The 23234-nt window shown below is 34.2% G+C and overlaps 3 protein-coding genes across 4 annotated transcripts; all 3 read right to left on the reverse strand.

Moving 5' to 3' along the window:
* Nucleotides 1-1742: 1742 nt before the first annotated feature.
* Nucleotides 1743-23234, reverse strand: LOC143620365 (F-box/kelch-repeat protein At3g23880-like). Of its 2 annotated transcripts, none has more exons than XM_077092072.1 (2): nucleotides 22043-23234; nucleotides 1743-1872 (listed from the first exon to the last, which is right to left on the reverse strand). In XM_077092072.1, exon 1 carries the CDS (start codon nucleotides 22826-22828, stop codon nucleotides 22043-22045), a length of 786 nt encoding a protein of 261 aa, XP_076948187.1. In that variant the 5' UTR covers nucleotides 22829-23234; the 3' UTR covers nucleotides 1743-1872. The 2 variants fall into 2 exon arrangements, with proteins under 2 accessions (XP_076948187.1, XP_076948186.1); XM_077092071.1 differs by lacking the exon at nucleotides 1743-1872 and adding an exon at nucleotides 2175-2376.
* On the reverse strand, nucleotides 2373-3570 carry LOC143620267 (F-box/kelch-repeat protein At3g23880-like). Its single transcript, XM_077091981.1, has one exon. The coding sequence runs from the start codon at nucleotides 3543-3545 to the stop codon at nucleotides 2373-2375; it is 1173 nt and encodes a 390-aa protein (XP_076948096.1). The 5' UTR covers nucleotides 3546-3570.
* Nucleotides 9603-20109, reverse strand: LOC143620268 (F-box/kelch-repeat protein At3g23880-like). The gene is made up of 5 exons (XM_077091982.1): nucleotides 19622-20109; nucleotides 11937-12740; nucleotides 11269-11358; nucleotides 10194-10288; nucleotides 9603-10138 (listed from the first exon to the last, which is right to left on the reverse strand). Exons 1-5 carry the CDS (start codon nucleotides 19973-19975, stop codon nucleotides 9838-9840), a joined length of 1644 nt encoding a protein of 547 aa, XP_076948097.1. The 5' UTR covers nucleotides 19976-20109; the 3' UTR covers nucleotides 9603-9837.

Below are 23234 nucleotides of genomic sequence, written 5' to 3' on the forward strand. Positions count from 1 at the left end.
TTGAATATAGGAACCGGTTAGGAACCGGTTCCGTTTCCTAGTCCCAAACCGTTTTGAACATCTCTAGTTACGTAAATATAAAACTTGAAAATTCTTATCTTCAACCAGAACTTGAAAATTCTTATTTTCAAGCAGACACCACGCGCATGGCTATATTGAAAACCATATGCACTTGTCAAATCCCCATTCAGTTGTATATTATTTTGGAGTCACACAACAGCATTACGATTAACGATGATGGTAAACCCAACAGATTGAGATGCATAATTTGCATAACATATTTCTCAAAACAATGCTAAACATATCCGTAACAGTGTTACACTTAGACGTGCACAAATCGGGTTCAACTGGAAAACCCGAACTGGTTCGAAACCGGTTTTTTCACACCGGGTTGTAAAATGGAACCGGTTCCAATCAAGAACCGGTTCGGTTCCCGACCCGAACCGATGCCCAGATATGCTAACTTTTAAGAACCGGTTAGGGTATGAACCGGAACCGGTTTTTACGTAAAAACCGGTTCCACCGGTTTTTTTTGAAATTTAAATATTATAGCCGTTAGGAACCGGTTCCAACGGCTATATAGCCGTTTTTGACCGTTGGAACCGGTTTTTTAATTACAAATAGGTTATTTTCTTACTATAAATAGCAAGGTTTGTTTGTGTACTTGTTAAACCAATTCCAAAACTATAAAACACACTCCAAACCACAATTAACCTTAAACCGACAACAAATGGCAACTAATGATGACGTTGTTATGGTGATCGAAACAACAAGATGCCCCGATGTTTGGGTTCATTACGATTTGTGTCTCATGACCGACTCACATGAGTTGGCACGTTGCAAATATTGCTCGAAGTTTCTTAAAGCAGGGTCCAACTCGACATTACGAAAACATACGAATAAGTATTGTCGAGAGAAAAGAAGGTTGGAAGCTAAAAAAACGGAAGTGGGAGAGTCGTCCGGCTCTACAACCCAAAAATAAGTATTCCCGGATTAAAACGACGGACTTTGTTTTTTATGTTTTAGTTGTTATGTTTAGTATCGTTTATGTTTTAGCCTTCTTGTTAGTTTTTTTGATGGGTGCCATAATAATATTTAGTTGGATGGTCGGGTAAAGAAACGGGTTTGCTAAAGGAGTAGTATTTTAGTTTGTTTTTGAGTTTGGTGGTGAAACAAGTGGTGGAAACAAGTTATATATAGGTTTGGGCATCAAAAACCGGTTCCAACGGCTATATTACCGGTGGAACCGGTTCCAACGGATCTATTGTCTCAAAAACCGGTTCCAACGGCTATATTACCGTTGGAACCGGTTCCAACGGCTAATTGGTGTCTAAAAAACCGGTTCCAACGGCTATATTACCGTTGGAACCGGTTCCAACGGCTAGTTTGACTTTTGTTTGACCCTTCAAAAAAAACCCGTCGGAACCGGTTTTTCCAGGTACGAACCGAACCGGTTCCAATTAAGAACCGGGTAGAAACCGGGTTGGAACTGATACTGACATACAAATAGGAGAACCGGGTACGATTTTCGGGTACAAAAATACCCAAACCGGGTATTGTACCAACCGGGTTGGAACTGGAACCGGTTCCGGTTCGGTTCCACCAGTTAGGTTCCGGAACCGGTTTTTTTGTGCACGTCTAGTTACACTTATAATCCAACATAAAATAAAAAACGTGTTCTTTCTCATATGAACACAAGAAACTATAGATTCCAGCATCCAGAAACATACCACCATATTTGCTACTAAAAACAAATATCGACAGAAAGTTTGCTCGTACTAAGAATCATATCTTTATTTATAGCAATAACCTTTGACCATCGTTTGCTCAGTTCAAGCTAGGAACAATAACCACCGAAGTGGCCATCAGAGCCTGCATTAATACAAACAAAACCACCAAGTTAGTTACTTGATCCATTAAATAACTGTTTGGTCCCTAACAGTCCACAGGAGCCATGCAAATCGAGCCAAACCTAAGATATATAATAGTTTCACTCCCTCCATTCTAACTTCCTTCGCAAATTTTCAACTTGTTCAGTACTTCAATGTAATCACTACAGAAAATAAGTAACGGACTTCTCTTATATTATGCGTCCAAGTTGCATTGTAATCATTACAAAATATAAGTATTCATTCCTCTTGATGACAACATTCTTTTTATCATATTTGGTGCACACTAATATTCATATATGTTCCTACAATAATAGCCAACTAATATGTCCTCATTGCTGGTAATTTCGCTACACAATCTGTATGCAAACTTCAGACAGTAATCATGGCTTCTTCAGAGGGTAAAAAGAAGTAGACAACTTATTGTTTATAATTACAACTAACAGAAAATTAGGGAAATTTAGCAAGTTAAAAGAGGAAAAATTACCTATATATCTCCAAGAGCTGCTGCAGGCATAGGTGAAACCAAACTCTCAACAAAAGTACAAGCTCCAAGACATTTTTATCTAACTTCTGAATTTCAGAATCTGAATTGTTCTTTGAATCATAGACGATCAATCTATTCCTCCTGATTTGTAACAAACGTTCTTCATCATTTGAAATACACAAAGGCATCGAAGGGTGATCCCTCCAAGGAACATTCAAGTACGGGATGGAAACCAATTTAGTCCAAGAATCCTTCACCCCATAATCCTTCATCACCCATACATTCGCACGAATTCCACGATAGCTACAAAGCATACACAAGCATTCTTTTAGAGACTCTAATCTCAAATCCTTATGACCTGCATCATACACAGGCTGCAAAACTTCCCCACAAGTCTCGTTCGCTAGATCGAAAGAAGTTATAGTCATTGAACAAGAAGCCGATCCATGACCTTTACTAGCAGGCCAATGAAGCACCCCATTAATACATAACTTACCAAACTCGGGTGACGGGAAACCATGAGCATAAGCCACAACAATTTCCTTCCAATTTCCGTCTTTTAACGAGTATATCCTGACCAAGGCTTCTCTATCAGTAAGATTAGGAGATAATTCAACAACTTTGTATTCTTCAGTCGACTCATCATACCCAAAACCATACACCACGTACCAACCAAGCGGCTTACAACCACTGGGTGGTAACCTGTATGATTTTCTAGTACTCGGGTTCCAAATAAACAAAGCTTTAGACATAACGTACTCCTCAACAGCTACGCATACCAATCCGTTACAAGAACAGACAATCGTAACAGAACTACTCTGGTGTTTTGACGGATAATCAACCTCTAAAGCATTATTAACTAAATTATTATTATCACTATTATCATAAAGCACATCATGAAGATTACAAGTCTTAAGTTTTATTATCGGCCGACCGCGAACACTTGGAAAATACTCAGTACTATAAATTAGTGTATGGTGAGCATAGTCATTGTTTCTAGTTGACATATCAAGATGAGACTTAATAAAACGAGGTTTGGAAATCAAAGAACACCATAATTTGCAAACAGACTTACACCGTAACAACGATTCAACCGGAAGCCTCAATAGAATTCGGACAACGATATCCGTCGGAATCGTTGATTGCAATGTTTCGTCGTCGAGAGCCATTGATTGCAATTGCTGGTTAGGGTTTTAGTTTTCACTAGAATCTTGACCCGCGCGTTGCAACGGGATTTTTGTGTGCATACAATGAATGTTCAAAGTCTTTCTTGTTGACAGGTCATCGACTGAGCTGGAGCGGGTTTTGTTATCGTGAAAAAGACAATACTGCTAGTGATTGTCTCAGTACATGATGTTGTTTAACCATCTTCTCCCTCAAAGGAACTAAAATAGAGGTGTCCTGCACACAATAAACATGCATAAGAACGAATTTCATTTTTACATAATTATCATTCAAATATTTGTGATTGTTAACAAAAACAATTAACCATAATCATTGTTTATGGCCTGTACCAACGACACTTGTAACAGTTTGAAACACGAAACATCCTTTTATAAAGTGAGAACCTGAAATGTGTCGTGTAGATATCATACTCGAATTTACCCGTAACTAAATCTAGCCCAAACATGTTTCAACCTTAACTTGTCTTAATGCGAAACCGTTCTGGCCGAAACCACAATCTAATCAAACAAAAATAACACTTTTTTTAGATGCCCATTATGACACAAACCCATAATGACCCGAACCCCTTTCTAACCCGTAACACAATTTAGAACAAAAAGTGCAATAAAAATAGAACTACTAACATAAACTCGTATGAATAGTGAGCATAAAACATGAAAACACCAATACCACGTAATATCCGTAAATTTCAAAAATAAAATAAAATTAATAAGCCATAAACTCGCATGAATATTGCCGCATAAGGGAAATTATACCTTCAAGTCGCATGCTTTGAGCCTCCACAATGACAAATTGTCTTACCCTTGAACTAAAACACATATAAAGTCAAGTTAATGTAATTTAATAATTTATATAGCATTGTAGAGGTCACATGGGTAAAAGGTGGCAATTACCTAGTTTTACCAATCTTTCCGTGACTTAATATGCAGAGAATCAGGGCATAGGCAATCTCAATCAAGCTATGGAAATAGTTGACTTTAAATCACAACTCAAATACTACTACTACTTATAGCTTTGATTTGGTGTCCATTTTGACATCAGGGTATCCAAGATTAGATGTTCAGGTTGTTGTATTCCATTGGTGTAGGGGTACGGTACTAAACCCGGCTTACAAACTTAATTTATTATGTTTGGCTTATTTTATTATATGGACTAATACAATGTTATTGGGCTGATAGGGTTTTGTGGAGGTAACTCTAACTGGGCTAGGCGGTACCATGATGGTGGCCATGAGGCTCCCTATATAAGGAGGTCTCCACCTCTAAATCAAGCACGAATCATAAGTAAATGATAAAGAAAAATCAAGTATCAAAGAAACCCTAGAACCAAAAGATAAGTAAGTACCTAGGAGCAAAATTAAATATTGTTATCCCGTTGACACAATGGCCGGATGGTACAATCACGAAGCAAACGTTTCTTGTAACGGTTACCGGTTAGTTACTTAATCTAGAAAGGGAGAACAGAAGCCGACGATTCGATGAATTTGAGGGACGAAGAACACAGTGAAACCGTTGTCATGCGGAAGATAAGAAAAAACACAACCACCTTTAAAGCATTATGTACAACTTGCATTGCATAAGAAAGTTGCCTTTTGTGTATATATATAATTTGGGGACATATGTTAAAAGGGGCCTTGCGTTATGTATGCTTATGGTTCGGTTTAAAACTTTAAAAATGTTTAAACAGGTCATCGGTTAGGTTTAACAGTTGGTTTTTTATTTAATTTTCGTTTTCAGAATATAATAGCCCAGTTTCGATTATTGCCAACAAAATATCATTATTAACGGTTTGTTTCACAAGTTTAACTTAAAAATCGTCAAACCCGAGTCGTGAGCACCCGTATGTAACATGTTAACTTTTTATTAAAGAGTCTTTTTCGTCCTTTTGGTTTGGCAAATAATCTATAGTCAATTTAAAATTGTGGTGATGTTGGATTTTATGTTTGAAATACCATTTTGCCCTTCTTTAACATGCTTTAGAGCATTCACATTCAGTTCTCTACCATATATCCATATGTATCATATAATTATATTAAAAATCACTATACTTTCTTTCTCTTTTTCAATTAAATAATATACTTTTATACTTTTTTCATTATTATTTTTCTCTTCTTCACTCACAACTGTTTTCATAAAACATTAAAATATTACATGGTGTGAATAGTGAAACTCCAAATTTAACTTTCCCGTATAATATTTTTTATCTTCTTTACTCGCAACCACTTTCATATCACATAATTTATAAATTTCTCACATATTTTTAGGGAATATGTTGAAAATGCTCTAAATATGTTGTACTATGTGTTATATAACTTGTAAATTCCTTAAAACCACATTGTCTTAATTTGTCATCATCTCATACATTGTATATAGTATATAGATATAGAGTTGATTTCTTTTGAAAACCACTTTGAGTTTAAAGAACTCGAAAGATCTCAACGTACCATTTTCTTTGAATTTTTTTTTACATTATATGTAATATACGTAGGTAAGATGTACGTAGAAAAATTACAACATTTTTTACGCACCGAGCCGACTTTTTACCTAGGTGTAACGTACGTTTAAATTAGTGTAATCATTGTAGTACATCTTTATTCTCTATCATACTTAATTTTTAAATCATATTTAATCTTAACCACATAATCTTTACCTATTTAACTAAATGTGTTGATAAGAATAAAGTTCTTAAAACTCAACAAGTTCTCAAATTACCATTCCCATATATATGTATATGATTTCCGTAATTGTTGTTGTTCATATGGTAGTTCTCATAATTGGTTTTATACTTTTATCATATGCCTTCTCCTGCACTTGACTTGTTTCAACATAATGTCTGATATCAAGTATTAAGCTTGGTATATAGTTAGTTAAGCACAAGGGTAGCTTTAAAAGCATAATGAAAAGTCAAAGTTTTGAAGATTATTGGTCACACTAGTCGTCTGTTATTGCATTATTATAAAGTCTCTATTTACAACTTTATCTCTATTATTTATATATTTATTATGTTTTTCACCCGTTTCTACATCTTTATCTTCATTCTTATCTTTAATTTTTTGAGTTTTGTGAATAATGTTTCTCTAAATTTAATAGTATACTATTCATTAAACTTTATATTTTTTGTGAGCGCATATGAAAGATAAAATACAATAAATTAAGTGTTTACGATTAAGATAGAGATAGATCAAAGGAGAATAAAATGTGAGAGGTTGAACAAAATTTGAAAATAAGTTTAGAGAAGAAATGTAATAGTTAGTTATTAAATTATAAAAATAGAGATTATGAATTGTGAATGCTCTTAGAGAAATACTTACAAATTCAGATCTAAAACATGGTAAAAAAAAGGGCCAGCCTCGTTCAACAAGCTACAAAATGGAATGGTTATTAAATAAGAGAATTCTTAGACAATGTGGTCGTCAAGAAAGATATCCCTTTAAGCCTAAAAAAATAAATGTCTAAGCGGGCCAAGTTGTTTGGACATTTTTCTTTTTATTTTATTCAAATCGTTAGCCAAACACAACTTTATTTAACTTTCCTTTTTTTCTTTTTAAGTATTTGACCTTGAGACCATTTAGCTTCAATGTTTGTTTAACCTTCTTTATACTTATCTCATTTTCTTAATTTTATTTAGATAACATTTTAAGTCGTAGTTAACACGGTTTGATTGAAAAAAAAAACAAAAAAAAAAATAATTTGTTAATTAGAAAAGAAAACTATAATTATTTATTGAAGATAAAAAAGGATAATACGCTATTTGAATAAAAAGAGATAATTAAATAAAAAACCATTTAGATAATTTTTTATTAATATAAACGAATGCATCCATAGAGTTTGCTAGTTATGGAACTCCTCAAGACAGTTGCCAATCATTCTCCACAAGCAACTGCCATAATCCATCTTCATCTTCCATTTGAATGTGTAAAGCACACATATTAGGTTTTTGGTTTACTTCGGGTAGAAGATTTTTTCAGTTGAAACCAAAAACCAAAACGAATTCAAGTACATAACGAACCGCGAAATGAATTCAAATTTGGTTAGGTTTTCAGTTTCAACCGAATTACATTTTTGATCATTATTTGCTATTGGATTGGGTTTGGCTAAATAAGATCGGGTTAAACTTGTAATACCTGGATTTGAGCTAAATGAGAGAATCTTAACAACTATTATTTGTTCTTTATTTTGAACCAAATGTAGATTTTGTGAATCAGAAAACCGAGTTACCAATTCGGTTTAGATTTAGAACCACATTGAAAACCGAGTTTGTATTTTGATTAGGTTTTAATATGTTTCAGCTTAGTTTAGTTCTCGAATGAATCATTTTCTAACCGAATAATAAACACCCTTAACGTGTAGGATCCAATTAATCGGTTAGTATTATAAGATGATTAATATAGTTTCACTTAATTCTCATGTAACAAAAAAAAAAAGAATAATTGTCATGTAACAGATGTACCATGGGGGAATATGTGGCAATTTTGGCCTGTAAGGGTTATATTAGAAGAAAATAACTAAACAAGAAACATGTTAAGGGAGTTCAAAATCGCCCAAGTCTACATTGTTTTCCGTATGTTAAAGTGGTTGCAGCATGAAAGCTACTTGAATTTGCTTATACATTTGTTACTTGGTATGTGAAGGAAGAAATAGGTGCAAAACAAAAGTCTTTAATTAATGAAGTTTGGTAATCAAAATCGATGAACATAAAACCTAATTCAGATCATAAACTCGATCTCTATAATTTTCGTTAACTCAAAAATTAAAATTCACAATTCTTAATAATATAACCCACAAGCTCGGGTATATAACTAATTTAGATTTCAAAACCAACCAGACTAGAATACAAAAACCCTGTCATATTCAAATACTAATTAATAAAAACAAATCTAAATAATAACTAATTGATAAATTCCTTGTTGTCCAAGTAATTGGCTCGACTTATTCACAAAATAATTTATTCCAGTAAACCAAGTTATAGGCTCAACATGATAAAGAAGACACCAACCCATTATAGGCTCGTTGAGTAGGCCCAACCGCTTTGTTGACTCGAAAAATGGGAATTAAGTCTAACATAAAAGCACAAAACATGTTATCATATGAACACAGAAAGCTATAGATAGCAGCATCTAGAAACATACCACCAAATTTGCTACTAGAAAAAAGAAAATTACCACCAAATTTGCTAGTAAAAAATAAACGGGCACAAAGTTAGTTTGTATTAATAATCATCCTTACTTATAGCAATAACTGTTGACCATCGTTTGCTCTGTTCAAGCCAGGAGCAATCACCAATATATATAGTAGCCATCAAACAAACAACCAAGTTAGTTACTTGTTTTTTTTAAATAACTGTTTGGCCCCTGACAGAGTCCACAGGGCCCATGCAAAAATTGAGTCAAACCTAAGGTATAATATATGGTGTGGGAATAACCTATGTGATGGAGGTCCAAGCATTGAAGAACGTCTCATATTATATTTGGAGGCTTATGATCGTGCTTCCAAAGGTGGCGCACGAAAACGGACATAACTTGGCCCACGGAGCTCCGTTTCAGGCCCATTACTAGTCAAATCGAAGCTTGAGACGATGAGCACATTGTCCGAAGCCCAAAAATGCCTTCTAAATAAAGTTATGGACATTTTTATGTTTTTTCAGCACTTTTTATGTTTTTGTTTTTGGGTTTGTGTTTGGCCCATGGCCTTTTTTAGGCCCATTTCATATTAGAACCCTTATTTATATGCTGGTTATGTAATTTGGAGAGACATACCTTAATTTTGATAATAATTATTTTTCTCTTCATTTTCCCTTGACCTTTGGGTGGGATTTGGGGGTTTTGGAAGTTCATCACGGTTATTTAGTTAATCAAAGTGATCCGATCTTCGTTTCCGTTTTACTGCTGCATCACTATGCCTTTCAAAATCAAGTAATATATTCGTTCATTGTAATTATTTACAGAAAATAAGTATTGGCCTTCTCTTATATATATATTATGTGTCCAAGTAACATAGTAATAATTTAATGATTTGGAATCAAATGTAGCAAACTTGTATTTCTCTTGATGACAACATCTTTTATCTTACTTGGAGCACACTAATCCATTCATAAATGTTCATATACAATAATAGCCGACTAACATGTTCCCATTGCAAGTAGTTTCGCTACACAATCTGTATGCAAACTTTTAACAGTACGTAAACATGGCTTCTTCAGGGAGTAAAAAGAAGTAGACAACATAAGGTTTATTGCAACTGACAGGAAAGAAAGGCAAGTTAAAAGTGCAAAAACTACCTATATATCTCCAAGAGCTGCTGCAGGCATAGGTGAAACCAAACTCTCAACAAACGTACAAGCTCCAAAACATATATCTAAGTTCTGAATTACTGAGAATGAACTTTTGTTAGAATCATAGACAATCAATTTCTTCCACCCGAATTGCAGCAATATTTTTCCATCAGTTGAAACACACAAAGGTATAAAAAACCGATCCCTCCTAGGATCAGTCGAATACGGGATGGAAACCAATTTAGTCCAAGAATCTTTCACTCCATAGACCTTCATCACCCATACATCCGCACGAATTCGATGATAACTACAAGCCACACACAACCACTCTTTTAGAGACCCTAATTTCAAATCCTTACAACCCTTCCCCATAAGTCTCCTTTTCCAAATCCAATGAAACTATAATGCGCGGCCCTAAATCTTTACCAGCAATCCAATGAATAGCCACATTAGAGAACTTACAAAAAACAAAGAATGAACAACACGAGGATAAACACCAATTTCCTTCCAGTTTCCACTTTTTAACAAGTATATCCTGACCAAGGCTTCTCTATCTTTAAGTTCATAATATAATTCAACAACTTTGTAATCATCAGTAGACTGTTGTAATCATCATACACAGCCCCCCCCCCCCCCCCCCCCCCCTCACCCACACATTTTTACTCAGTAGTTTTAATATATATGTTTTTGCTTGAAATTTTTATACAGTGTTTTTATCTAAACTTCGTCATTGTTTAGCATGATTATTGCTTAAATCATTGTTTTCCATATGTTAAAGTGATTACAACTTGAAAGCTGCTTGAATTTGTTTATACATTTGTTACCAGGTTTGTGAAAAATATTACAGACTCGGCCCAAAAGGAGGGCGACGAACCAGACACACTCTCTCGAAAGACCCGTAATTGCTAAAAGAATATTTGTATTTTATATATAATTTTTTTTAGAATCAAATACATACAAAATGAATCATTGGTTGAATGGAAATAATGCTTGACTATGAAACTAAAGGTCATGGGTTTAATTCTCACAAGTGATGTTTTTTTTATAGAGAAAAAACTTTTATTTGCATTGCGGAAATTTAAGCCATTTTAGTAAGTAGTTGTTGTTATTATTATTATTATTATTATTATTATTTGGTCTATTTTGGGATTCTTCTTTTTTTATTTGGTCTGTTTTAGGCTGTTGAACACTATTGGTAAATTTAAATGACACTTTGCCTTGTGTTTTATATGACTCATTTTAGAAACTTGTTTTTTATTATTTTTTTGATTTGGTCTATTTTGGGCTTGTGAACCTTATTGATAAAAATATCAAATTATCTCATAATTGAGAATGTGATTTTAAGGGTCTGTTTTTTTACTCGTCTCAGACCCCAAAATTTTAAGAGAGTCTCGGAGACGGCATGTGAAAGAGCGATATCATCCCAAGAAACAAGACCTGTTGAAGTCCTTGATTGTTCAATATTTCAACTTTGGTGTCATGCATGTTGTATCCTTTGACCATTGTACTGACATCTGTAGTATCATACTAAACAACAATTACGGAGTATATAAATTTAAAAAACGATTCTTTTTTTTTTCAACTCAACCCGACCCACATGCCTATATTGAAAACTAATCCCTATTCACTTGAATATCATTTTGGAGCCACACATTCACACAGCAGCATCATAATGACATTAAAACCACCAGATTGAGATGCCTAATTTGCTTACCATATTTCTCGAAACAATACTAAACATATCCATAAAACGTTACATTACATTTACCGTCCAACATAAAAAGCAAAAAAGTGTTGTTTCTCATATGAGCACAAAAGCTAGCTATAGATTCCAGCATTCAGAAACATACCACCAAATTTGTTATTAAAAACAAATACCGACACAAAGTTAGTTTGTACTAATAATCATCTTTATTTATAGCAATAACCGTTCACCATCGGTTGCTCAGTTGAAGCTAGGAGCATTTATAACCACTGTAGTAGTCATCAGAGCCTGCATTAATAGGGACACAACCACCATGTTAGTTACTTGTTTCAGTTAATAACTGTTTGGTCCCTAACAGTCCACAGGGGCCATGCAAAGCAAGTTAAAAGAGCATTTATTACCTATCTCCAAGACTTGTTGCGGGCATAGGTGAAACCAAGCTCTCGACAATGACAAAAGCATTAACATATTTATCGGCGTTCTGAATTTCCGAAAGTGAACTGTGCTTGGAATCATAGACAATCAACTTCAAATACCCGGAATGCAACAAATATTTTCCATCATTTGAAACACACAAAGGCATCGAAAATCGATCAATATATATACCAGGATCAGTCAAATACGGGATGGAAACCAATTTAGTCCAAGAATCTTTCACTCCATAAACCTTCATTACCCATAAATCCGCACGAATTCGAGGATTATCACAAAGCACACACAACTGTTCTCTCAAAGACCCCAGTGTCATATACTTATGACCTGCATCATACACAGGCTGCAAAACCTCCCCATAAGTCTCGTTTGCTAAATCCAAAGAAACTATAATCCGCGTCCCTAAATCCTTACCAGCAATCCAATGAAGAGCCCCATTACAGAACGAACTAGGTCCAAAATCATCTAATCGTAAACCATGAGGAAAAGCACCAATTTCCTTCCAGTTTCCATTTTTTAACGAGTATATCCTAACCATAGTTTCCTGCTTAGTTATATCTTCAAGCCTACGAGATAACTCAACGACTTTGTAATCATCAGTAGACTCTTGGTACCCAAAACCATAACGCACATAACCAAGCTCTATTTTTCTATAACCAGTGGGTGGCAATATGTATGATTTTCTAGTACTCGGGTTCCAAATAATAAGAACATCCTTCTCAATAGCCATGCATAGCAATCCATTGCAACAACCAACATATAATAACCCAAACTTTTGTATTAGATGACAAACGAATAACCATAATTTTAATATAAATATTATTTTAAACTGTAAATGGTATAATAATAATAATAATAATAGTTTAAAATTGAAACCTGGATGAGTTCAAACTATTTATCACATCCAATCATAATCTTGTTGGCTTCTTCAAAATTCAAACCTCCGGATAGATAGGCAGGGAGATGATCAATTCGTTTCTTTTTAAGCATCCTCAAATTCTCTCAAATCTAATCTCAGGAAACCATACTAGTTCCTATTTGCACACGACCTCTGTTTCGCTACCATCACCGCATCACAACCCCACCACATACTCATCCATCGTAATCTACTCTGTTTCAACTACCGACGGTCGCCGGTGACTCCACTACCGACGAACCATCACGAGCCGATAGTATACCACCGTTTTTCCTCCTTGCAATCTAGCTGCTTCTGTTTCGCGACACTAGTTCCAAATCCCGACAACGTACGCCGCCAGCATTGCACATCGTCGGTTTCTTTTCGACTCAAATAAGGTATGCAAGAATCGCCCTACCTATTTACTCCTTAAATTCTTGTTTTATAGATGTCCATCCGAACGATTATTAACATGTACTGACCGCGTGAACAGCCTAGTTGCTGGTGCAAACCACCACCGTTCGATTTTCCGCGTTCGACCTGTTCAGTTTAGAGAGACCGATTAAGTCACCGTCACGTTCCTTTGTATTACCATTACCAGCTTTGTGCAACAACTGAGGTAACAATTTTATCCTCATTGGCGATCCCGGCAACTGAAATTATAAACTCAAATCTGAATTTTAAAGGGATAAGAATGTTATACTAATAGTAGAGTCAATATGTATTCATATTATTTTCATGCATACTGTTTTGTATGCATGTTTGTCTTCTTGTTCATGGTTGTTTTCTTGTGCATGCTATGTTTGTTTTATTATTCAAAAACATGCACCTTAAATGGTTTTATTCTTATTCTCTTTATCGTTATTATGGTTAGTTTTGATCCCAAAAGTAAAGCTTAAATAGAGTCAAAAACTTTTTTAAGCAGACCGTTCAAATATGTTAAAAATATATAATATATATAATTAGGATGAGGTTTTGAAACTTATGGGCATTTGATTTTAATAGGTGTAACGAATGATTTTTTCTTTTAAACCATTTACAAAGAGAAATGTCAAAATGTTAATAATAGATACTAATAATAATAAAATAAAATAAGTCTTGAAAAATAATAAGGATAAGAGAAATAATAATACCTAACCGACTCTGTCGCCGGAGTTGTAGCCGTAGCTACCACTGAATAAAATGAGTAAATTAAGTTTTGTAAATTTAATTTCAAACTATAAATAAATGTAGGTGCTGGTACAACTTAACCGACTCAACTTTATTTATTTGCTCATCGACTATTAAGGTACGGTTTCCGTCTTTGTTTCCTCTTAGTATTATTTATATTCCGTTACTTCGTAGTACGGATTCTGTTTTTCTTCACTCATAGTATTGGATTTAGTCCATTTTATATTCTATGTCCGTCACTTCGTAGTGCGGATTTTTGTTATTTTTCAGTTTCAGATTGAGTTCATTTTATCCGTATGATATGTTTAATATTAAGTTTTTAACATGCAATAGGTTATATATATTTTGTATTCATTGTTGCATGTTCCTGTTCGAATTTAGTTATATGAATTTAGCTTCAGTACTCTGTTACCCGAGCATTTCTGACTTGTCGTTGGGGCGTCAACGACATGGCACTTATCGTGACAGTGCGTAATCAAAGTTCACGGCGTCTCTAACTAGTACTTTTGAAGTATTAGGGCCACTTAGAGGCGTATAGATCGATCTTAGCTCCGACTCCTGACTCCTGACTCCTGACATGGCACTTATCGTGACAGTGCGTAATCAAAGTTCACGGCGTCTCTGAAAGTACTCATGTAGTACCTTGGCCACTTAGAGGCGTATAGATCGATCTTAGCTCCGACTCCTGACTCCTGACTCCTGACTCCTGACTTCTGTTTGAGATGGAACAATGTGTGCACGCCACCCACACCGTCTCTTTGGTGCATGGACTAGCTAGCTGTGTACCCCTCTGTTTAGGCTCTGGGTGTTTCCGTATTACACGACCTATTTATTTTAACATCATCGTCGTGTATTTTAGTAATTATATTTTGTTTCGCTATATTTCTGGTCCGTTTTGATATGTGTATATGCATTTGATTAAATTTGAGTATATTCAGATTACGTCCCGATCGTGTATCGGATTATGTTTCGCATTTAATTATAGTTCAGTTAAATGTTACACGTTATATGTTACATGTCACACATTATATGTTACAACTTATATGTTTCTGGCTCTGGGTGTTTTTGTTATAGTTCTGATATATTTCCGCATGCGTTTGACCATGTTCTGGCCAAGTGTCGGATCATACATCCGAATTTTGTTAAGTATATGTTTCGGTAAAAAGGGTTGGTTTCGAGTTTGAATTGAAGTTCGTATATTTATTCTCTTACGTCTGTCCTTACCTATACTATTGTTCTTTCCGTTACTGGGCAATTTTTGGCTCAGCCGTGTTTTCTTGTTTTGTTTTTCTTATTTTGTTTTCAGGTAATCCGGGATTCGGGATATTTAGTGATGAGAGATAAAAATGAAGTTCAAGCTTCTAAAAGTTAATTCATTTTGTTTAATAATATGACGTAGGTTGCATTAATTTTTGTTGTATTTTGGATTGTGGCGTTGATTTGATATCTGTAATAGTAACACGTTAGCCTGTTCCGGGTTGGGGTGTTACAGTTATGGTATCAGAGCTAAGGCTCTTTCCTGTAGAAAACTTAAACCTTAAAATCAGACTTGTGAGATAATGGGTAGACGTTGGGTTAGGATTAATATTTCATATCAATCTTCGTGCCGATCATTTTGTGATTTTCGGTCTATTTTTAGAGTCCTTTCTAGGCACCTACGTCAATCTCTGACTTTCCGGATTTCATTTAGTTGAATAAATTGTTCATGCTTACACTATACAAATATGGAAATGACTTTCGAAGACAACGCTACACAACTAAAGGGATCACGACTTTGACTTACGTACCCTCTACGCTCGATTCAGACTTTACTACCACGCACGCCTCTAGACGTTTTCCGCGATAATTATGCATTTGAATAAACATCATTTCTTAATTATTTTGTCATCACATTACTCTTTTGTTATAAGCCAAGCCATGTTTTTAAAATGCATAATGGAAGGCTTGTTAGGACACAGTCGTAAGGTAAATTGACGATTATGGTCGCGAACGTAATCGTGAATTTACAGGTACGCATGTGTGCTACAAAAATTCTTTTATGCAGATTTTGTTCCTCTAATACTCCATCCGATATGACCTCGTCATAAGATTTTTCACTTTATTGTGCTAGTGTTATGTGTTTATTAATTTATCTATTTATTTATTTGTATATGAGTAAAAAAAAAATATGTAAACTTATAAAATTTGATTTTTGAATTTGATATGTTTTGAGTTTTTAAAATTACGAAGGATCAAATTTGTTACCGTTTTTAAGTTCTACTTATAGTCACCCGTTTCAGTTAGTTGTTTTGTCTCGGTTACTAGTTATAGGATTCATTTAGATGTCTTCGTTTGACATTTTTGTGATACACCAATTATATGTATTTAGAGAAAAATTTTCTGTTTCATTTCAGTAATATGATTAAGTATTCTCAGTTAAATATTTTAGTTTACCATTTAAGTTTTGTTTGGTATCATTACCGCTTGAAGTTATGTTTCTTATCCGTTACGTCAAAGTTTGATTGCGCATGGATAACTAGAAATTTCGAGGACGAAATTTTATTTAGGGAGGTAGAATTGTAATATCCGCATATTTAAAATATTTAAAATAATAAATATTAGTAATGGATATAAGAAAATATATACAGTTGAGTTGGATAATTTATTTTTAAACTTCATAAAATTGTTTCAGTAACATAATGATTTTTGTAAAGTAACATATTTATCTTACAAGTATAAATTCAAAAGCAACAAGTATTAACAAATGTAAGGTATGTATGTGTGCTACAAAAATCCATTTTGCAGCTTAATGTTCCTCTAATATTTAGATACGACACTGTCTTAAGTTTTCGCTATTATCTGCTAGTGTTACGTGTCTTTTATTATATATTTATTTATTTTTATATCAGTGTAGAAATGCATGTTAATATTCAAAATATGTTTTTGAAAATTTACGTTTTAAGTCTTGATTTTTTTTAGTATTCCATTAGTTATCACTTTTTATTTCCACTTATAAGTCACATGTTTCAGTTATCTGTCTTTCGTTTTGGTTATTAGTTACACAATTTAGTCATAGGCTTTAGCTCATCAAAATTTATTTATTTTAGTTATTAGTTATCCACTATGTTATATGTAATTCTGTGTTCAAATGAAATTTTTGATTTCCGTTTATAAGAACTAGTATTATCCGATACAAGTTTTAGGTTACCCATAGTTTCGTTCAATATCATCATGGCAACGAGTCAGCTATTTCAGTTTGGATGGTTTTGATTTCATATGAATTCTGTTTTATTTGTCCTAATATTTGTTTCCAAGACTTTGCAATTGTCATGTCTGAAATTATGAAAGTTTTAAGTTTGTTTCGTTTCCGTGATATCCGAAAGTATGTGTCACCGTCTTACAATTTCGAGGACGAAATTTTTTTTAGGGGAGTATAATTATAATAACCCAAACTTTTGTATTAGATGACAAACGAATAACCATAATTTTAATATAAATATTATTTTAAACTGTAAATGGTATAATAATAATAATAATAGTTTAAAATTGAAACCTGGATGAGTTCAAACTATTTATCACATCCAATCATAATCTTGTTGGCTTCTTCAAAATTCAAACCTCCGGATAGATAGGCAGGGAGATGATCAATTCGTTTCTTTTTAAGCATCCTCAAATTCTCTCAAATCTAATCTCAGGAAACCATACTAGTTCCTATTTGCACACGACCTCTGTTTCGCTACCATCACCGCATCACAACCCCACCACATACTCATCCATCGTAATCTACTCTGTTTCAACTACCGACGGTCGCCGGTGACTCCACTACCGACGAACCATCACGAGCCGATAGTATACCACCGTTTTTCCTCCTTGCAATCTAGCTGCTTCTGTTTCGCGACACTAGTTCCAAATCCCGACAACGTACGCCGCCAGCATTGCACATCGTCGGTTTCTTTTCGACTCAAATAAGGTATGCAAGAATCGCCCTACCTATTTACTCCTTAAATTCTTGTTTTATAGATGTCCATCCGAACGATTATTAACATGTACTGACCGCGTGAACAGCCTAGTTGCTGGTGCAAACCACCACCGTTCGATTTTCCGCGTTCGACCTGTTCAGTTTAGAGAGACCGATTAAGTCACCGTCACGTTCCTTTGTATTACCATTACCAGCTTTGTGCAACAACTGAGGTAACAATTTTATCCTCATTGGCGATCCCGGCAACTGAAATTATAAACTCAAATCTGAATTTTAAAGGGATAAGAATGTTATACTAATAGTAGAGTCAATATGTATTCATATTATTTTCATGCATACTGTTTTGTATGCATGTTTGTCTTCTTGTTCATGGTTGTTTTCTTGTGCATGCTATGTTTGTTTTATTATTCAAAAACATGCACCTTAAATGGTTTTATTCTTATTCTCTTTATCGTTATTATGGTTAGTTTTGATCCCAAAAGTAAAGCTTAAATAGAGTCAAAAACTTTTTTAAGCAGACCGTTCAAATATGTTAAAAATATATAATATATATAATTAGGATGAGGTTTTGAAACTTATGGGCATTTGATTTTAATAGGTGTAACGAATGATTTTTTCTTTTAAACCATTTACAAAGAGAAATGTCAAAATGTTAATAATAGATACTAATAATAATAAAATAAAATAAGTCTTGAAAAATAATAAGGATAAGAGAAATAATAATACCTAACCGACTCTGTCGCCGGAGTTGTAGCCGTAGCTACCACTGAATAAAATGAGTAAATTAAGTTTTGTAAATTTAATTTCAAACTATAAATAAATGTAGGTGCTGGTACAACTTAACCGACTCAACTTTATTTATTTGCTCATCGACTATTAAGGTACGGTTTCCGTCTTTGTTTCCTCTTAGTATTATTTATATTCCGTTACTTCGTAGTACGGATTCTGTTTTTCTTCACTCATAGTATTGGATTTAGTCCATTTTATATTCTATGTCCGTCACTTCGTAGTGCGGATTTTTGTTATTTTTCAGTTTCAGATTGAGTTCATTTTATCCGTATGATATGTTTAATATTAAGTTTTTAACATGCAATAGGTTATATATATTTTGTATTCATTGTTGCATGTTCCTGTTCGAATTTAGTTATATGAATTTAGCTTCAGTACTCTGTTACCCGAGCATTTCTGACTTGTCGTTGGGGCGTCAACGACATGGCACTTATCGTGACAGTGCGTAATCAAAGTTCACGGCGTCTCTAACTAGTACTTTTGAAGTATTAGGGCCACTTAGAGGCGTATAGATCGATCTTAGCTCCGACTCCTGACTCCTGACTCCTGACATGGCACTTATCGTGACAGTGCTATTGTTCTTTCCGTTACTGGGCAATTTTTGGCTCAGCCGTGTTTTCTTGTTTTGTTTTTCTTATTTTGTTTTCAGGTAATCCGGGATTCGGGATATTTAGTGATGAGAGATAAAAATGAAGTTCAAGCTTCTAAAAGTTAATTCATTTTGTTTAATAATATGACGTAGGTTGCATTAATTTTTGTTGTATTTTGGATTGTGGCGTTGATTTGATATCTGTAATAGTAACACGTTAGCCTGTTCCGGGTTGGGGTGTTACACAACAACCCAAAAATAGTTTAAGGTCATGTGTTTGTATGGATGATCAAGCTCTAAAGCACTATTAATGGAATTATCATAAAGCACATCATGGGGATTATATGTCTTAATCATTCTTCCTTTAATTCCAAAAATTATAAGTCTATGTTGTCTATAGTGATTATTGCTTCTAGTTGAGATAGCAAGATGAGACTTAACAAACTGAGGATCAGAAATTAAAGAGTACCATGACTTGCAAACAGACTTACACCGTAACACTGATTTAACCGGAAGCTTGAGGAGAATTTCAACAGCGATATCCTTCGGAAGGGTTGAATGCAATGTTTTGGTTTTCTTTGATTGTTGGCTGTCGTCAAGTGCCATTGCATGCAGTTGCTGGTTAGGGTTTTTGGGGAAATATATATGGTGAATATATATGGTTTGATGTTATATATCTATAATATATATTTATATATATATACTTCTCTTTTAGATATTACATCCGACTCTCTTTGTATTTTTGTAATTGTTAATGTTCGTCTGGTAGTTCACATGATTGGTTGTATGCCTCCTTGTACTTGGCTTGGTTTGTAGTTTTTTTAACGGGTTTAAATTTGTTTGATTTATTGGGATTTTCTGGTTTAAAAACTGGAAAAAAAAATATTATTTTTAATGTTTTAGGACCTATAGAGACAACATGCCGTCAATATAGGTAAAATTATATGTTTTATTTTCTTAAAAAGAAAGACCTATAGAGACGACTTGCCATATGTTGTTTCTGTAGGTGAAAATATTTTTTCCATATAAAACTTATAGGGATGACATATCGTTCCCACAAGATTTCCAGAATTTTTTATTTATTTTAAATCTATTGGGACGACATGTCGTTCTTACAGACTGAAATATATATTTTTATTATATGCTTATTGCGAGGACATGTCGTCACTAAAAGTTTATCTATGGAGACGACACCTATAGAGACGACCTAAGGACCTGTTGGTACGGGCCTCTAGTGACAAAACTTGTGGAAACATGTCGTCCCTACAGGCCAAAAGCACTTGGTTTCTACATGTGTATTTTCTTGTAATGTTATCAAATATTCGAGGTTATTGTTTAGGGAGGTGAAAATTCGGTTTGGTACCGTTAAATAACCATAATCAAGTTTTTTTATGTAAGTTTGCTTAATCATAACTATAACCAAATGATCGTTAACCGTTGGTTATGGGTCGGCTTCAGTTAAATTTATTTCTTTTTTATATTTTATATTTTTTTTTCTTGTTGAAAATGGTTCAATTATAGTGTTCCTAACTCATTAGGAAGTTTTGAAGCTGAAATATAATGGTTTCAAATTTGGTTATGGCATTTTAAGCTCGGTTATAGAATCTATAACATAACTTTAAATGTTCAAATCCAAAAACGGAGGCAAAAAAAGATGAAAATAGTGGTATAAATCTTGGAAAAACACTAACATGCATGGTTCGGTTTGTTTTGGTTAACAAAGACACATTAGTTGTAACCATAACCGAATGGTTGGTTAACCATAACCATTCGGTTTTATCGATTATGATTAAATCCAGTTAACTTTTCAGTTAACTATTCGGTTTTCGATTATGGTTTTGTGCCAACCCAATTACATAAAAAGTGAATTGCGGTTTCACATCCGTGTAATTATGAAGATGCCTCGATCATTAGGTGTTTGCATTACATTTTATTCGCTTTTGAAGAAAAAAAAATCAAAAAATTGGTAAAGCAAGCGCAAGTTCCTTAATCAGTAGCTTAAAAAGCCCAACTTTGATCGACGACGAAGAAAGCATCAATTTCGCTTGTCAAGAATAATTGTTCGTGTGTGTCAAGAATATAACCGTCCAACATAAAAGCAAAAACCGTGATGTTTCATATATACGAACACAGAAAGCAATAGATTGCAACATTCAGAAACATACCACTAAATTTGCTACTAAAAACAAATTAATGCAGAAACAAAGTTAGTTTGTACTAATAATCATCTTTATTTATAGCAATAGCCATTGACCATCGTTTGCTGATCAGTTCAAGCTAAGAGCAATAACCACTGTAGTAGCCATCAGAATATCACATCCTGCATTAATAGAAACAAAACCAATTAAGTTAGTTACCTGTTTCATTAAAATAACTAATTTACTATCAGCTGCTCCTTTCAAGATGGGGACAACAACCATAGCAAGTTCAAATGTAGCAAACTTGTATTTCTCTTGATGACAACATTTTATTTTTTTAATTTGGAGCATACTTATCCATTCATAAATGTCCCTACAATAATAGCCGATTAATATGCTGCCATTGCGAGCAGTTTCACTACACAATCTGTATGCAACCTTAACGGTAAACATAGATTTTTAGAGGGTAAAAAGAAGTTGGCAGCTTATGGCTTATTACAACTAACAGAAAACAACTTAAAAGAGAAAAAATTACCTATATATCTCCAAGAGCTGCTGCAGGTGGCATAGGTGAAACCAAACTCTCAACAAAAGTACACGCTCCAAGACATATATCTAACTTCTGAATTTCTGAATATGAATTGTTCTTAAAATCATACACAATCAATCTATTCCTCCTGATTTGCAACAAAAGTTTTCCATCATTTGAAATACACAAAGGCATCAAAAAGTGATCACTCCAAGAAACATTCAAGTACGGGATGGAAACCAATTTAGTCCAAGAATCTTTGACTCCATAAACCTTCATCACCCACAAATCCGCACGAATCCCATGATAATTACAAAGCACACACAACTGTTCTCTCAAAGACCCCAATGCCAATTCCTTATGAACTTCATCATACACAGGCTGCAAAACTTCCCCATAAGTCTCCTTTTCCAAATCCAGTGAAACTATAATGCGCGGCCCTAAATCTTTACTGGCAGCCCAATGAAGAGCCCCATTAGAGAACTTACCAAAATCAACGAATGAACAAACATGAGAAAAAACATCAATTTCCTTCCAGTTTCCACTTTTTAACGAGTATATCTTAACGAAGGTTTCACACTGATCTATATAACAATTAGATAATTCAACAACTTTGTAATCGTCAGTAGACTCATCATACCCAAAACCATACAACACATACCAACCAAACGGATTTCTAGAAGTACCAGTGGGTGGCAATCTGTATGATTTTCTAGTACTCGGGTTCCAAATAAACAGAACGTCCTTGTGAACAACTATGCATGCCAACCCGTTACAACAACCGACAATCATAACAGAATAACTCAAGTGTGTGTATGGATAATCAAGGTCTAAAGCATGATTAATGGAACTATTATCGTACAGCACATCACGATGATTACAAGTCAAAAGTTTTATTATTTGCCGGCCGTCGCGGATTAATTTAGTGCAATAAATTAGTCGATGGCGATTAATGTTGGTAGTTGATATAGCAAGATGAGACTTGACGAAAAGAGGATCGGAAATTAAAGAGTACCATGACTTGCAAACAAACTTACACCGTAACACCTATTCAACCGGAAGCTTTAGGAAAATTTCAACAGAAATATCCGTCGGAAGATTTGTTAGCAATGTTCTAATTCTCTTTGGTTGTTGGTCGAGTGCCATTGCAGTTGCTGGTTAATTAGGGTTTATGGGAACATATGTTACAGGGTTTAAC

Source organism: Bidens hawaiensis, unplaced genomic scaffold, assembly GCF_021521415.1.
Source record: "Bidens hawaiensis isolate Kalapana, Puna unplaced genomic scaffold, B.hawaiensis_p1.1 tig00002553_1, whole genome shotgun sequence".
NCBI classification, from domain to species: domain Eukaryota; kingdom Viridiplantae; phylum Streptophyta; class Magnoliopsida; order Asterales; family Asteraceae; genus Bidens; species Bidens hawaiensis.